Source organism: Calidris pugnax, unplaced genomic scaffold (genome assembly GCF_001431845.1).
Source record: "Calidris pugnax isolate Ruff unplaced genomic scaffold, ASM143184v1 scaffold24, whole genome shotgun sequence".
Taxonomy (NCBI): Eukaryota; Metazoa; Chordata; class Aves; order Charadriiformes; family Scolopacidae; genus Calidris; species Calidris pugnax.
The window spans coordinates 17330297-17348139 of record NW_015090922.1 but is presented as its reverse complement, the minus strand read 5'-3'; the positions used below and the strand labels follow the sequence as shown (position 1 = coordinate 17348139).

Genomic DNA, 17843 nt, shown 5'->3' with positions numbered 1-17843 from the left:
AGACACATTTTGCTTCAAGATGTGATATGTTGTGGTAGAAGAAGATTGTCTGTGGGCTGTCAGCGTCAGTTCATGCAATCTCTACATAATGTATGATGACAGGAGTGTGTTAGAGATGCCAAAACTATTACATGTCGGGTGAGTTCTGATTCTTGCACCGGCTGTTTCTGACCTTGTTTCTATGGCAAAGCTTTCATGTGTTAGGCTGTGCTTGTGTAGGAACATTTCTCCATACAAGAGAAAGCATGAATTTTTAAGTTAACATGATATAACCCGCTTTCCTCAGACAAATGTTTTTTCCTCCTTACTCTGAGCTAAGTTATATCACTGTGAAGAAAGGCAAAGGGGGTTGTTGAAAGCAGGACTGATAAAGTCTTTTCCATATCCCCTTAAACAGTGGAGGACACATCTTGTTTGCACGATTATTGTGATCAAACTACCACTCAAATTCACATTTCCATCTTCATTAAAAAATCTTTTCTGAGCAGACAAAGTGTCTCACTTGGACAAGGAATGAGGCAAGTGCCATTTGGGTGTCCATGCACTGTGAGTCAGGACACCTGTGTGTGCCTTTTGTGTGTGTCACCTGAGGCACCGCTTTAATTTTGCATTTCAATAGAATGCTGCTGTGTTGTGCTGTGGTGAGTTAACCAAAGGAAATTATATGATAAAGTGAGTTTTCCCACTTCAGTGTCACAGATCATCACAGCAGCAACAAGTTGGGGTATTCCACCCTCTCCATCCAAAGGCAACTGGGTCTGAAATATTTATAAGTCATATTGAATAAAATGTGAGCATATATATGCAACCACTGAATGTTACACCTGAATCCCAGAGTATCTTTGAGCCACTGTCTATGGATTTCAGATACTGGATTTTGGAATTTCCTGCGGAGTTTAACTTGGATCTTGGGCTGATTCGTTTGACTGAAGAGTTTCGAGAAGTAGCCAACCAGCTGGGATATGAGGATCACATTCATCTCATTGATATCTCCAGCATGTAAGGATGTTATAAGCATCAACCTCCCTCTCTCTGTCTTTGTAACAACAGAATTCTAGTTCTGTGCAAAATATAAAAATATTAAGGGCTATCTTGATCTTGAGAGAACAAAATAGCAGTTACAAAAAGATTATATTGTCTTCTAAATTTGAAGTTACTAAAAATTTGGAATTCTAGTTGTAATGTTGCAGTACCGAGAATATTCTTATCTGTATGTACGTTTTTAATATAAACAGGAAAGAAATAATTTTCCTGACAAAGCTAGTGCCAATTAAATGATTAACATTACTATTTTCCTGTAATTTTTCTTACAGAATGACAAGCAATGCAATGACTGGCATGTTGTGTAAATCTTGTATTTTCTCAGGGAAGCTTTTTGTTCTCTCATCAGTAACCTGTTAATTTTTTCTAATGGCTTTCTCTGTAGTTCTTTCCTATGATTTAACTAGATAATCTTTAGCATTCACATTTGTAGTTTTATTGCATAGAATGATTACACTGCTTTTTCCTTGACATACTGAAATGGAAGTTACCTTTAAAGATCGCCAGACAGGCTCTTCTATCTCACCTGATAATGTAGATTTTCTTTTCATATATGGCATATGCATAGTGATTTTTCCTTATTTTAAAATGTCATAGTAGCCTGGAAGGGCAACACTACTAATCTCAATGAAGGTTGCAAGGCTTCCTGCAAGAACAGTACCAGTGAAATCACATGAATATTGTCTCTTAAATCTTTACTTTAAAATATTGCTTGCAACCTCTTTCTGCTCTCTGAAGTGCTTTTGCTGAATAGGGGTAGGAATTATTCCATTGCTTGCAAGCAAATGATTTACCCTTTTGTCCACCCACTTCTTACTGTTTTGTTAGCTGTTTGACTGTTTCTGCTGTTCCATTATTTCATGGACCTGTGATCCTAGAAAGTAAAATTTAATTCTTGATGTTATTCAAGTCTTTTTTAATTTGGTATCAGAATTTGGTGTGACCTGTTCTTCATGTATTCCTAAGCCATTTTTTAATTATGTCTTCCTATATCATAGAAAAGAGTATGTTGTCCTTTTGTTCTGATAGGAACCTGCTATGATTTATCATTTGTAGTAGTGCCTCCAAAACTCTTATCTTCTGTTATGCAGAAAGCTCATGATCTGTTTCTTGGTAATTTTATACTATGTGTGCAAACCACTTGCTATACTCACATGTACCCAAACAGAAATGAGAATTGTGCCTATTTTCTGTTGCAGTCCTTCCTATGACTGGATGAGAAGAGTTACACAGAGGAAGAGGATTTCCAAGAAAGGAAAAGCCTGCCTGCTGTTTGACCATCTGGAGCCCATTGAGCTTGCTGAACATCTCACTTTTCTGGAGCATAAATCTTTTAGGAGAATTTCAGTAAGAAGCCTAAAACTTTGTCACTTGCAATTAGGAGCCTGTCTTTAAAGAGCGTTCACATGGTTTTAACATTTATGTCTTTTTTCCCTCGACATTTCAGTGTAGTAAATCTTTATAATCCTATGATGTACATAGCCATGGCTGCACCAATGCTTCCTTAATCTTTTTCATGACTGATGCTTTTAGTGATAGAAGTTAATTTTGTGGAGAAATTCTGGGTAGAAATTTCTGCTAAAAGCTACTGCAGCCATGTGTGGCAGCAATTGATTAAACTAATATTATTGTTCAAAATCTTCAGGTGGGTTTTTTTTTTCCCTCTGAGGAAATCAGTTAATTACTTTTCAGGACACATCAGAGTCTTTGCAATGAATAATTTTTGAAGAGACTGAAATATATGTAGTCTGTCTGTAGTCGCCATTCACTCCTAACCACTTCTTCAGAAACTGTCCTTTCATTTGCCAACTTAAGACTAGAAGGTAAACAGGTTGGAAGGGATCTCAGGAGGACTCAGGGCCGGCCCCCTGCCCCAAGAAGGGTCAGCTCTGAGATAATGTTCCTCAGGGACTTAGCCAGTTGGCTAAGAAGAGAACAGAGGCAGCACAACTTCTCTTTCCTCCTTCTCCCATTTTGGCACTGTTGAAAAATTAAGATACAGTTGCTTCTTTTCGCACAGGATTGTACATGAACAAGAGGCAAAAATGGGTGAAAATGAAAGTAAAAATTACAAGGAAACAAATGAGTAACACAAATGCCAAAAGAAAGACTGATTTCTGATGGCAAATGTCTATATGAAAAAGTAACACGATGCCACTGTATCTGGTGGCAAATGGAAGCAGTAAGTTTTCAAGATGACAAGTTCTCTTCAGGAAAAAAATTAGACTTTTAAAAAAGTATTTAGAAGCATGAAAAAAACCAAACCCAAAACCTAAGAGAAATATACGCGGTTTTTTGTTTGTTTCAAGAGAGGAAGGAAAAAGAGATCAATGAGGAGCTGAGACCAGTCTAAATAGAATCGCTTTTGATGTCATTTAACTACATTCAAAGGTTTATTACTCTAGACTTCAAATCATGGGAAAACACCCTACTGTGATCTGTGCAATGCTAACCTCAAAGAAAGAAGGAGGGACAAGAATAAAGGGATGGATTTCTAACTAGGGTTAAGATACATTTTAATTCCTTTGGGAATTACAGAAAGAAAACTTGGACCTGCAATGAGTTTTTTTTTTTCCATGCTGTTTCTACTTTGTCTGTTAATTCTTCAGCTTGAATTTTGCTATCTCAGATGTCTCTCTGCAACCAATTAGAATTAATTAATCTTATACTATCCTGTAATACAATGAAGAGGTTTGAAAAATTGCTTGTTTATATGAGGTGGATAACCAAAAAGCTGTAAGAATGGTACATTTCCAGGAAATAAAGTGAAGAGCACACCTCAAAACATAGAAGTTGAAAAATGAGCCCAGTATCACTAATGTAATTTAAAGACCAATTAAGAACTGCCACAGAGAAACAACTAGCATTTATTCGGAGGTGTCAGTGAGACCAGGTGATTTGCTGTAAACTCTTTGGAAATGTAAATGTCACTTATTTTTGCAAGGTAGATGAAGGTGTTATCTCAAAGAAATGTAATTGTACAAATTATTAGTCTGAATCCTGTCTTTGGTTTCTCCATGTTTTTTTAAATAGGTTAGATAACTATAACAAAATATTTAAAAGTATCTGAACACTGAGATGCTGTTTATCTGCAGCTCTGAGAGGAGCATCTGGTGTGTAAGAACATGTGCGATCATATAGTCCTCTAACAGGCAATTTTTGATCAGCTGAGACCAAGAAATCTGTGTTGGCTGCCATTGCTATCAGCTCCCTGCACAAGCTGAAGTTATGTCATAAGCTTCTGAAAATCCATCTCAAAGGGCCAGCTGAAAAATGTTTTCTAAACATTTAGGGAAATCTAATTCTTAGGAGCAGTAGCTCTCCCACATAGAACTATGTCCGTGAACACACAGGGACTGAACAACGACATAAAAAGAAGTAGGATTTAGCAGGAGTAGCTCCTTGTGCTACAGATATTTTTTTTTTCCACATAGGAAGAAAATGGGTGCATAGTTAGCTTCTTAGGATGCAGTTCCAGCTCCTCTGAAGGATGACAGAACTCCTGTTTTTTCTTTCCTGATTTCAGTGGGGCCAAGAGTTCCCTCTTGACATTAACAATGGAGTTGGTCAGGATATTGGAGTGGGGTGAAAGCTCTTATTTATATACTTCTTGTTTGTAGCACTAGATAACTCCTATAGAATATTATGCCATGAGGATGTGAAGTAAAATTCCACAGAATAAAATCTTGTAAGTGTCGGGTAAATTATGGGAAAGGTGATTCCATGGAAGTAGTAATCATGCTTGTCATGCATATTGCTGTATTACTTGACACACAAACACTGAAGTTTTAAGTTGACATGTAAGTAGTAAAAAACCCCACCACCTCTTAAAAACTTCTGAGAAAGAACCGATGTGCAGCAGGGTCTGCTGATCCTGAGTCTTGGCCACTTTCTAATATGAGGAACTTTAAAAGGAAAAAATGATCAAAGCTTTAATTTGATTCTTAAGTTTTCCTCCATTTTATTGAAAATGCCTTTCCTCTTTTAGTTCACAGACTACCAAAGCTATGTGATCCATGGCTGCTTGGAGGACAATCCTACTTTGGAGAGATCTATTGCTTTATTTAATGGCATTTCCAAATGGGTCCAGCTCATGGTTCTCAACAAACCAACACCCCAGCAAAGGGCAGAAGTAATCACAAAATTTATCAATGTTGCACAGGTAAGTCTTGCATATGAGTCCTTTTCCTCCAGTTTAAAGCAATAATACAAACATAGATTGCAGTGAACAAACGCACTGGATGCTCTTTATGCTGTTTCCTCAGTGAATAGCCTGTTTAACATCACTGCAGGGTATTTGCTTGGGTGTGATATGTCTGCATTTTTTACCTAGCAGACATAGCTATAAAATATTCTTTCTTTGTGGCATTGCAGTTATCAACTGTCACTACTGTGTATTTCTTATGGAGCTAATTAAAAAAAGAAATGCTGAACCATTCTGTTACATTCCCCAGTTTAGTGATTTCTGCTTTAGCAGTGGTAGGTTGTCTCTTTTTGCTTGTCATGTGTGACACTGGATATCTGTCACATGTATTTCCTTGATTTTTAATTATGCATGATCAATCTCTCCTACAGAAGCTCCTTCACCTCCAGAACTTCAACACACTGATGGCAGTTGTGGGAGGTCTAAGCCACAGCTCTATTTCTCGTCTGAAAGAAACTCATTCTCATCTGTCTTCAGAAGTCACAAAGGTATGGTGGACTACAGAATATGGACATATTGTGCAGAACATGACCTCTTTGAGGTCTGATGGGTTCTGCAGTGCAGGTGTCTCACCAGCACAATACTTGGAGCATGGCAGGTCATCCTAAAAGACACCTTAGTTGTATTCCTCTTGGTGGAGAAGGATCAGCTCATGGAGATCTTCTGCTTGATTCCTTGTGCCAGAGAGAAAATTAACACTGTTGACACCCTGACATGAGTTGTGCTCATTTAAAACAGATTAAGGAAATACTATGAATGCTTTCACAGAGTCTTGTTTCTCTGGCTATTTGTAGGACTGGAACGAAATGACAGAGCTGGTTTCTTCCAATGGAAACTACTGCAACTACCGCAAGGCTTTTGCTGACTGTGTTGGCTTCAAAATTCCTATTTTAGGAGTTCATTTAAAGGACTTGATTGCTGTCCATGTCATTTTTCCTGACTGGATAGATGAGAACAAAGTTAACATAGTGAAAATGCAGCAGCTTTCCATCACCTTGACTGAACTGGTTTCCCTGCAAACTGCCTCTCATCATTTAGAGCCTAATATGGATTTAATTAACCTGCTAACCGTAAGTATTAAGAATCAATTTACTTCAGTGATTCAGAGGTTGAATATCAGTAGGAATGTTCGTATCTATAGAGATAAGTGCACATTGTTATCCCAGTTCTGCAAAAGAAAAGGGAGAGAATACAAAACAGAAACAAGTTCACATGAGGTGTGAATAAAGTCAGAGTTTCATTACTGTAGTATATGATACCTGGAAGTGGCAATAAGATTGTTATCAATTAATTATTTTAAGGAAGACAGAAGAAGAGCTGTATTTGTGTTAGGAGAAGTATAAACAAAGTTCTGACTATGAATTGAGGCTTATGTCTCTTGTGCAAAGTTCAGGTGACTTGTTGACATGGACACAGAAGTGCCATTCCAACTTGGCCATCTCTTCCTGCTCCCCTGTGCTTTGTGTGCAACACAGTACTCTTTCTATCCAGTAAATAAAAATGCTCTTGAATGGTGTTAAGGTCCCCCTGCAACCTCTCCTCTTCCCCTTCCCTCTTGGCAGTGGCTACGTTTGGGGTGGTTTGAAACTTGCACACACAAATTACAGATACAGATTTGAATGTCCCATTTCAAACCAAGGGAAACTGAGATTTCAAAAAGACTGAATAACACATTTTAAAAAAAAAAAAGTTGCAACTGACAATGCTAAAATGAATTAATCTTGAGTCCCCTTTTTGATATGTAGACAATTACTGTCATTTTAATAAATACTACACTGTATTTTAAAACACACTGAAGCATGGAGCCTGAACCATCAGGCCAAATCTTGTTTGTATTGACGTTTAGTCATTTTAGCACTGATGTTAACTGCAGCAGTGTTTGACCCAACACCATGGTTTGTTCAGGTCACGGGCAAAAACCAGTGTCTTGGAACTAAAGCTAGAACCTGTGAAACTTGAAAAAAAAGCAGTGTTGTTTCTTACAAACCAGTTGATGTTGTAAGCAAATAAAGGCCACCTACTCACCTGAGAGTAGTCTGAAATATGTCTCATTAGGTAAGGTGTTCTCTTAACATGTAATCGTTTTATGCTGTTTTTATTGTTGTTATTTGACTTTGTCTTTCAGATTGCTAATCCAGACTGAAAAAGAATCTCTTTGCTCCCCTTAAATCAGTAGAATTATTTTTAAAATAAACTTATAAGCAAGCAAGGTCTGTGTGTAACTAGGGCAGATTTCAGGATTTTTCTAGTGTTTATTTTGTTGGATAGCATGAATTTCTCTAAATTTACTCCCTGGGGATTTGGGAACCAAATTCCAGTTTTTCCTCAGTCAGGTCACAAACTTGAGGTGACTCTTATTGCCTGGCTCATTCTACATAAATGCCTTAACTTGAGGACTATTTGGCAGGAGCTTTGTATTTTTTCTTTTTATGCTTTACTTCAAAATGCTCAAAAATGTGCTTATCTAGAAATTAAGCAGAGATTGTAGTTTGTGGTGGATTTATGCTGGGACTGATCAGGTACAGGGGTTTACACTACGGAGGCTGACAAGTATGAGCCTGAGTTTGATGCAACCAAGACAGTGTGGATATACCTGTGGCTTCATAGTAATGAGGAATGGGAAAGTTTGGGGGACCAAGAGAACCTTCTCCTGTTGCACTTTGTATGGAGCCATCTGGGAACAAGTCCTAATCGCAGCTGGTGGGACAGTGGGGAGAAGGGACTGTGTATTGCCCACTGCAACACCCACCTAATGAAAATAGTAGACTATAAAGGCAGGTATTTATTACCTTGTTTTGTTTTAGTATGCATTGAGAGGTGCCTTATCTTGTGCCATTCTTGCCGTCCCTTGCTTGTTTCTGAAAGTTCATGGTTTCTTACAAGCTTGGCTGTGAGTAGGGGGAAGTGGAACCTCAGGTTTTAGAGAACTGAGCAATAAGAAACTGAGCCCAGAAGGACAGAAATTAAACAATGTGAAGTGAGACATGGAAGCTGAACCACTGCTGACATTTTCATTAGCTGCTCTTCTCTCTTTTGGGTGACAGCCTGCTTTCCAAAAGGAGCAGAAAGCTTCAATTTTTTCTAAGACCTTGCAGGTTGATTACCATCATTGTATTTTTCAATTTTTTTTTAATAGTTTCTTTGCTTCATTTGTTTTTAACTAAGTGTTATGGATTTTATTTTTATCTACATAATATTTAACTCAGTATATTTCTTTTATCAGAAGTAATTGAGTCTGTGACGAGTACTTTTTCATTTACTATGCACTTACTATAATTATGTTGATTTTGGTTATAGTTGAGCCAATCTGATTGTGAGTAAACAAAGCTGCATGCTGCAGTGTTGATTACAGACCTGATCATGGGTTAAAACTAACTTGTGCTGCTTTTTACCTATTGGCATGATTTCATGGCGGTACCTTCCAGTAATGATGGAGACAGCCATAGGTATCCTTAGTAGTCAGCTGTAGGAATCTTAAAACCTTTCCTTCATAGTAATCACTGGAATTGTAGTTGTGATTCAAGTAGGTTTGATAGTGTGGGAATTTTGATTTAAGATGGTGACTCCTGGAAAGGATAAAAACAAATTTCTACAAAAGGTTCCTAGACCTGTATTTTGGTACATCTCATGATATTACAAATATTCTCACTTTTGTTCCCAAATGTAGTTTTATCCTCATTTGTACATATGAATACATTACAGTACTTTTTTACAGTGGTCTCTTAAACAGTAATAATGAACTTATATAATAAGTGAAATACTTTTGTCAATCTTTTTGTTACTAAGAAAGTTTTAAATTATAGGCTGGGTCAGAGAAAGACAAGAAGAAAGCTAGGATTGAAGCCTAAAGCTGTCAAGAACTGACTAAAAATACTTGACCTTGCTACGTGCAAATGGTCTTTTAGCAGATTTAGCCTCCCTTGCTGCCAAAGTCATCCTCAGTTTTCAGAGCCTGAAGAAATAAGTATTCTATTTATTGGTAGGTCTTCCCTCTCTAATGTAAACTGTAATTTTTTTTCCTCATCTTTAATTTAGAGAAACTCCCTTTCAAAACTAGTAAATGTGTATAAATGTGTAGAGTGCTTTAGTGCTATTCATCTGCATGTGAATCTGCTGACCCAACTATTTGTTCACTTCTGCTGTTTTTCCATTAAGCCTCTTCTGTCCAGGCAGGCTTTTAGTGGGTGTTTTGACCTGATAAGCAATGTGTAAATCTCTTGCCTGGCCTCCATCCCTTGCAGTATTGCCTTTTACACCACACTTAGCAAGTGCTAACAGCCTGGCCTGTACTTGTTTGACAAGTAAATCACTGGATGCTGGTTAGCTAGTCCAACAACTTGCACAAAAAGATAAAATGGGTATTTCATGGACTAAGTGGGCATCTGGGAATTTGCCCTGGCCTTTCTTTTCGTCAGTGGTGGACGGCTATCCACTCTGGGGGAGCTGATACCTTTCAAGTGTTTTGGAAATGGTGACATCTGGGGAGACTGTTAAGACTTATGAAGTGAGAGCTGGCTTAAAAGCTGGAGCAAGGTCTTGGTAGTAAACTTCAGGCCACTTGGTCAAGGTTCTTATGGGCATTTTTCAGGTGCTATTGTGCATGTAGACCTAAAGGGTGATTGGGGAACAAGAAAATTTAAATCTCTCTAGCTTCAGTGGTAGCTGCTGAATGATCAGCGTTTTGGAAAATCGGGCTCTCTCTTGCTTTAAATATCTGCACACAAATTTAGAAGTCTGCCTCCCTCCCACATCTTATTGTCAGCATAAAAAATCAGCTGCTAGCTCACAAAATTTTAGCTCTGAACAAATAGCTGAAAGAAGAAAATATCTAGCATGGAAGGTAAAATGGTACAAATAAGGCAAAGGTGTATTGTATGGAGCGCAGTGAAACAAATGCCAGGCTTACTGGCATAGCAGACTGCCAAAGCTGAGAGGGAGCTCTAGTGATGGAAGTCCTCCCTTGTCATGTGTAAATAATACTGGCTTATATGTGCAAGAGGAGTAAATGTGCCATGACTCAGCTGCCCATCAGCCAGAGTGTGTTACAGAAAGATGGACCCACACCTTAGTGCCTGCTTGCTCTTAGTCTGTGTGGTTCTTCCTCCTTTCCTGCATTGTTGGCCACACTCACTCCATCTCCACTGACTGTACCTGGTTCTGTACCAGTCCCCGACATCCAAAACCTGGAGCTAAGAAGAAGCTGTAAAAGAGGACCTGAGCACGAGTTTGGCAGTGCACTAGAGAGGAATATAATAGTTCTAATGACTTTTTCATCATTAGAAAACTTGTATTTGGTAAGGATGCTTATGGGGTTTCCTTACCTACTGTGCAGTATTTCCACGTTGTTTTTATTTCACAACATGAATAAAAGCCTGTGGGTAAATATTTCATCACTTTCTGTGGACTGGAAGAAGATCTCAGTCTCTCATATAGTTCACAGTGTATTTATACTAACTGCATTAGAACTTATTTGGTGCCACCATTTTCCCCCCACTATTTTTAGGTCTCAACAGCTATTTATCTAACCTGTTCTGAGAATATATGCAAATGACTGGAAAGTCCCAGTCGTTTTTACAGTCTAGTGAAGAGAATGAGAAATATCTAAACAATCAAATTGAAAGTCACCCTCCCTAACTTGTGTTCAGTAAGTTCCACTTACAAAAAAATAAAAAAAGCCATGCCTTTCTGATCCCTCCTCCACCCTCTTCAATTCCTCCAAAATTGCGTGGAAAAATAGGACAGCAATGAAAGTAAAACTAAAATAGAAACTGCCACCTTCTGTAGAGATTGTCCTAAGAAAACTTTGATTATACTTTATTTGTAAGAGCAATACTGTAAATAAAATATAAAATGAGAACTTATATAACTGCATAGTCATCATGCTTGTAATTTTTTTGCTAGTATTTGAAACTTCTGTACTAGACAATATCGTGCGCTTGCACATTGTGCCTAATGAAGTTAGAACTGCTACTTATGATAAGGTCAGATAATTCAGACAGAGCAAGATACAAATTTGCTCATACTAATGCATTTCCACCCCAAAATCCACAACACAACCTGCTCATCTGTCCTGCTGAGAAAACTGTACTCTTTAGTAGGAACGGGGCAAGGCCTTTTCAACTCACAACTCTTCTGTCAATCCCAGCCTGACCTGATAATATCATTTTCTCCAGCTGAGTTCTGCTTATTGTATACTACCCAGGAACCCAAGAAGACAGTCACTGAATAACTAAGTACATGAATGATATTTGTTACAGCAGTTACTGGATCTACATTATCTTTAGGACAGGTCCTTAAATTCCCTTGTGACAGTAGCGTGCTGGCTGGCTGAAGGAGCCTGCAGGATGCTCAGGCTTTCACTGGTGCCTGTAACCAAATTACCAAGGTCAAAATTGGTGTGGTGTTACAGCTAGACAAGATGAATAATGCAAAATCCAGACATCTATAAAGCGATGTGTTTGCTCCTGGGTGTGTGCCTGTCTTGGGAAAGGGCATGACTCCCATCTTACTCATTGCACAAAATTCTGCCTAAAAGAAGGTGGTTCCTAGCAGTGATTCTACAGTATGGTGTTGCTGGTCCTGCTTGTTACTAATCCAGCACTTCAGGGTCTCTAAAAATAACCTTCTGTCACTGTCATTTAGTCAGTAGTAATTCTATCTGCCTGCTGGGAAACATCCTTTTAACTCAATCTTAGCTTAACTGGGGATTTGCAAGGTAGATGATAACTTTAAATCATGTCAATTACTCCAAAGCCATTTAATGCAGGGACATGATCACAGGAAGCATGAGATGTTCCTTTCCTCTCATTGCAAAACATTAGCCACAGTGTTGATTACTTTTCTACTTCATCACTCCAACTGAGGAGGAATTTACGGCAGTCCTGCATCGGCACAAGACCACAGCTGCCAAAGTAAAACCAAACAAATTCATTTTACTGTAAGCATATTTATGCCCCGTCTTTTTTCTCAATAAATCCTCAAGGGAAAAGAATGAGAACATGGAAGAAAAATCTTTCATTTGTCTAAAGCTGAAAGGGAATTTGCCTTACTTGGCGAGAGGGGACGGGCAGCAGGCCAAGCCTGGCTAAAGTAACTGGGCTTGCTCTTCATGGAGCACTTTGCAGCATCAAAAGCAATGCCAAATCTGGTCTGCCCCTTCCGGGCCTGTGTCAGGGCTCTGTCGGCTGCTGCCCAGGGCTTCCCAGAGAGGCTTTTGCTGCACAGGCTGATCTCTGTAGAAGAGTTCCAGTACTCTGACCCTTCTTCAGGAACAAAATTGGACCAGAATACAAGTACTTGTGTACTAGGCTGAAGCACTTCTAGCCTAGCTCCTTTACAACTTATTTCCTGGAGTTTTTGTATTCACCAGGTTATTTCTCTGCCCGTTGAACTGCTAGGAGAAAGTGTTTTGCATAAGGGTGGTCTTTGGTGCCAATGTCCCCTTTTGGAGAAGGTCAGCATGCAGCTCCTCTTGCTTGACATGTTGGGGTGCAAGTTGTGTCAGCCTTTAGGAACACCACCTGATCGGATCAGGACAGGCGTGAGCAGCAATGTGTGCTCCCCAGCGTGGGTTACGTTAGCTCTGTGACAAGCTGCAAGCAGCTTTGGCGTGTATCCTGAGCTCTGAGTAGCAAGACTTTTTGTTTAGCTTCAGAGGGAGTTGTATCTCTGCTAAAAAGCCTGTCATAACCAATCCAGACTAATAAACATTTCTGGTTTTTTTCTCTTTCTTACACGTAGCTGTCCCTGGACCTCTATCACACTGAGGATGATATCTACAAGCTCTCACTGGTGCTGGAACCAAGGAACTCCAGATCTGTAGGTCATCTTTTACTGCATTTTGACATATTTTGTCTGCATGCAGCTGATTAAACTTTTCAATTACAGTTAACATGTTTCCTTATTCATATTCACATAAAGCTTTTTAGTGTGCTTATGCAGTCACTATTTATAGGTTTTAGTGCATATTGGGAGAAGTAAATAGGTAAATGTGCCAGACTTCATTATTAATTATTTTTCAACAAAACCTCTGCAAGTCATAGAAAACATAGTTCTGCTTTATGTGAAGATACCCTTTGTAGTTTATACATCAATTATTTATTGTGTGACCATTACTTCATTTTCTGGATGCTGGTGCAGTTATATAAAACAACACTGAGTCCGAAGATTTGTTTTAGGTAAGCTACAACATTAGCTGTAGTGTTTTAAAAACTGTTTGCTTATATAGAATTGGCTGTATGTTGGGCTTTCAAGCAATGTTTAAATACCTCAGAATAAATACTAATTTTTTTTTAGTATGTGCAACTAAAGATAATGCTGCATTGGTGCATTTTTCATTATGCTTTGCAAGTCTGAAGGTGCAGATAAATCTCCTAATTAATGGTTGAATTTCGCTTAAAGCATTTCTCTCTCTTCTGCTGCCAAAGTCTGGGGACTCCTCTTTCTTCTGAGCACTTCATCAGTGCGTTAACATCCTTATTACCTATCATATCCAGTGTGGGATTCTTTCAGGCTGAGTCCTCCCAAGTCTGATACGAGCAGAAGCTAAGGGTGGCTGGAAACGCCCTGCAGGGTGTGAGAGCAGAGTGCAGCAGTCTGAGGTGATTCATTGCAGCGCTTTTTATATTTTTGAAGTATTCTTAAAAACAAGCAAGGAAGCAGAACCCCTTAATTTACAAGTATAGGGCTTTTCTGGGTTTTAAGATGGTTTATCACACTCGGAGACCAGTTTGAGGACTATGTGTGTGTGCTTTCGGTGGTGGATGATAAGCAATAATAAGGAAAGTATTGAATATTTCCATAGTCAACACTAACTCAGCTTGAACACCTGGAATTTCATTACTGAGTCTCCAGTCCTTGTTGGATATGATTTGACCATCATAGTTCCCATTTGTCACAGTCATTCTGGCTCCCTCGTGCCAGCTAAGTTGAGTTTTTACAGCTCTATATTGCGGAAGGACTAATGGGCCACTGCCATAAATGAGAAAAATTATCACGTTGCTGCTTTGATCTCCAGTCTGAGCTTTCAGAAGGACAAAAGTGATATAAACGGCGCTGTGAACTTCTGTGGGAGACTTCTGCATGATGATCAATGAATAACCAGTGACATTGAGCTGTTGCACACCCTCATGGGTAGAAAGCTACAGCTGAATCGACAGAAGCTGGACTATTTGAGGCACACATCCCTTTGATGGAGGGCCAAAGCACACAAGATATTTTAGAGGGGAAAGAATCTGTAGGGCTTTTGTATGTGGAAAAATTTGTCACAAGCAACATGGCACTGTAGTTACATCATTCCAACTGCTCCTTGATTTATTGTTGTACGGGTACAACTCCTGTGCAGGTGCACTGCAGAGGAAGCGCCTCAGGCTGCTGCAGTCATTTTTGAGGCAAAAGTGGAGCTGATGTGGCAGCGTATGAGCCTGCTGTCAACGGGGACTTGAGCAAGACTTTCATTCTGCTAAAACTGGGAAGAGACCCTTCAATCAGTGCAGCAGCCTAAAAAAATACTGAAGACTGACCACCAGCTGTAGTGTATCATCTCCGTGTCACAGCGTCCTGCTTTTCCCTGCACATTGGTTATCTTTTTGTTGGGCATTTCTACTGGTAGAGCTGTTGGCTAGAATACAACTTTGCCTGGTGCAGTTATGCCACTGAAGACACAATTACATAGGTTTTCTGCTTCTGAGTATAATTTATGTAAATGCCAAAATACACAGGTGTTTGCATCCATCTTAAAATGCTTTTTAAATCTATGACAGCATTATCCCAGTGTTGGTGAAACAGACAGGACATACAGGCTGATTCACTAACAGCATGACCAGATACAGTGTTTCTGAAAGTTCAAATAAATTCAGCTTGGGAGTTTCTGGACACTGCTTAGTACCTTTCCTTATAGCATGCATTGCAAATACATAAATACAATTATGATTGTTTGTATGAGTCTATGAGTGAAATGGGAGGAACTGACATTTCCCTTTGGCTGGTGGGCAGTAACCTGAAGTTTTCCTTGCAACTTGTCAAAAAACATAAACATTGAATGAGATTAAAAATGAAATAGCCCAGAAGAAAGATGAATGCTCTAGTGGATTCAGTCTCTCTGCCATTATGCACTTAGACCATCAGGAGTTAAAAACTCTGTCTAGCACCTCTCTGACACTTTGATACTGATGCTTTGAGTCCCTTTAAGAATTTCTTAAGAGAAAAAACATGTCAAATTTCTTCTCTGACCACAAAGAACATAATGTCAAATGGCATGTTACATATTTTCATGTAACATAATGTATTTAAAAGACGTTGCATTTTTGCATAATTTTATAGAGCAAAAAACACTTGCCAGCATGTTGGTCCATCACTGTGTGGTGACATTAAGTTTAGGATTAAAAAATTCTGTAGGTGCTTTTGGCATGGATGTCCAGGTTCACTGTATTTCCTGTTGGAATTGAATTCTGTGGATATAGGGATTTTTTTTTTTCTTTCTTAAACTTACCTATATGGATTTGTATGATGAGTCACAAGCCACTGTGGAACTGATAAAAGCTGTTATGACAATTTGATAAGGAAAAGCCAAATGAGTAAAGCAACCCACTAATAGATCCTTCTTTTTTTCCCTACCAAACATAGTAGAGTATGAACTTGTGACCATTTTTCGTCGTAATGTCAAAGTCTACAATAACTTTGTTATACACAATAATAACTGTAACATTTTTAGACAGCTTAACGATCTCCCTCTTAACTCACAGCAATTAATAGGGAGACAGATGGGACCCAGATTTCCTGCTCATCAGCCAATCATTAGCCTTTTGAGGCTGTGGGTCATATCCTTTCTGATCCAAACCATACGGAATTTTTTCTGCTTGATACTGCTTCACCTGCTGGATGTCCAGTGGCAGATGCAGGAGAAATATACCTCGCAGCATTTTTCCTGCTGCCTGATGATTTTGAAGCTTTACCTGAAACTGTGTTCAGGTTCATCCTAAATTTTCTAGTTGAACAAACTGAGCTGTGTGCCAGAACTTCTCCCAAAGTACCACAGTGGCACAGAGGGAGTCGGGCTGCGTGGTCTGTGCATCAAGTGAGCTGTCAGCTACTGTTTCATCAGGAGCAAGCTGTTTTCAAAATAAAATAGTCTGGCTGGTGTTATCTGGAGAGCAAGTTAAAGGTTAGTGCCCTTTCTGCTCAGGCTGTCTAAATGAATTAAGCTGTGCGTCCTGGCACGTCGCGTCTGGAAACTGGCGGGATTGCTGAGCTCAGTTCTGCTCCCGTTCCTGCATTCTTCCCTCTTCTTGCTGCTGCACAGAAAGGGAGCGTTAACTTATTCAGACCACCGCAGCCCAGTCCCTTGCATGGCTCCTGGGCACGGTCCCTCTGGCAGGGAGCTGAGGCCAGGCTGTGTTGTGATGGCAAGTTCCTCGGGGGCTGCATTGGGAAGGAGAGCAGCAGGATTCTGGGCTTACCTATTCCTGACACCCACTGTTTCCAGAGATGCTCCTTCCTTTCCTCTTCCTCTGAGTCTTGTTGCTGTCGAACCCTCTGGAGATGGCAGTGAGGAAAGTCTGCCTGGTTTTGCTTTTGAGCCCTCTGGGCACTACCACTGCTGGTGTAGCTGTGAGGTGCCACGGAGAGCCCCACTGAAGCTATAAGTGGAGTAGTTTGTGGTTGTCACTCTGACATACAGAGATGCTTTTAATGGGAAATTTAACGTCGTAATTCAGATTTAAAAATCCTTGTGTTCTGATCCCTCTCTCAGCAGCCTACCTCCCCGACGACTCCTAACAAGCCAGTAGTGCCACTGGAGTGGGCATCTGGAGTGGTACCAAAACCTGACCCTACAGTCATTAACAAGCACATAAGAAAGCTGGTAGATGTAAGTATTTTGAATAATACATTGGCTGAAGAAACAATAGGTTTGACACTACAATTATGCAAACAAAACCAAACACTACCAGGTTCCTTTGCAGAGACTGAGCCCCACTGTGTTGATGTGTGAGGGACTTTTAGTGATGTGAGCAGCATGCAGAGGAACCAGGAATGTGTTGTAGATAATGAAGCAGGATTCCCTTCTTCTTTTTACAAATTAATAACTAGGTCTGGGAGGAACTATTAAATTCTGACCTTGTCTGTGTTACAGATCATTAACTGGGGTTATGTTGGTAAGATAATTTAAACAAAGTCTTCAGTTCTCTCACTCAGACTTCAAATACATCTTGTGGTTTACTTTTTGTAAATGCTTTTTTAAAAAAAAAAGTTTAATTTTTGTTTTGATGTGTGATGCCAGAACTGCACATGCTGTTCCTGTATTGCTTTTGTCAGTGCCATATGTGTTGATAAAAATCACTCCATATCCAAATCTCTCTGTGGTAGCTTGTTTAAATAGGAAGTTTGTTGCAACTCCTTAATCTTTCCAGAATGTGCTGGGTGGGGGGTTGTTCTTGTTTGTGCGTGTGGGGAAGATGTGCTCCTCCATTCCACAATTTTGGCCTTCTTCAGGATGTACGATCTTGAGATTGACAGGATTAGAACATCGTTTGGCGCTGTTATGGATACAGTTTACCAAGAGCCTCATACCACTCTCTACAACTGTCTTGGTTTTGCCAGT

The 17843-nt window shown here is 39.5% G+C and overlaps 1 protein-coding gene across 4 annotated transcripts in view; it reads left to right on the top strand.

Annotated features, from left to right (window-relative positions):
* The window catches only part of RASGRP3 (RAS guanyl releasing protein 3 (calcium and DAG-regulated)), a 57301-nt gene that overhangs the window by 29923 nt on the left and 9535 nt on the right, over positions 1–17843 (top strand). For 3 of the 4 annotated variants that reach the window (XM_014950714.1, XM_014950712.1, XM_014950715.1), the window contains 7 exons: positions 868–999; positions 2241–2388; positions 5030–5203; positions 5617–5733; positions 6040–6315; positions 12986–13063; positions 16995–17111. In XM_014950714.1, the coding sequence (XP_014806200.1) occupies positions 868–999; positions 2241–2388; positions 5030–5203; positions 5617–5733; positions 6040–6315; positions 12986–13063; positions 16995–17111 (1042 nt within the window). The remainder of the gene's footprint in view (positions 1–867; positions 1000–2240; positions 2389–5029; positions 5204–5616; positions 5734–6039; positions 6316–12985; positions 13064–16994; positions 17112–17843) is intronic. The other variant, XM_014950716.1, reaches the window with a different exon arrangement.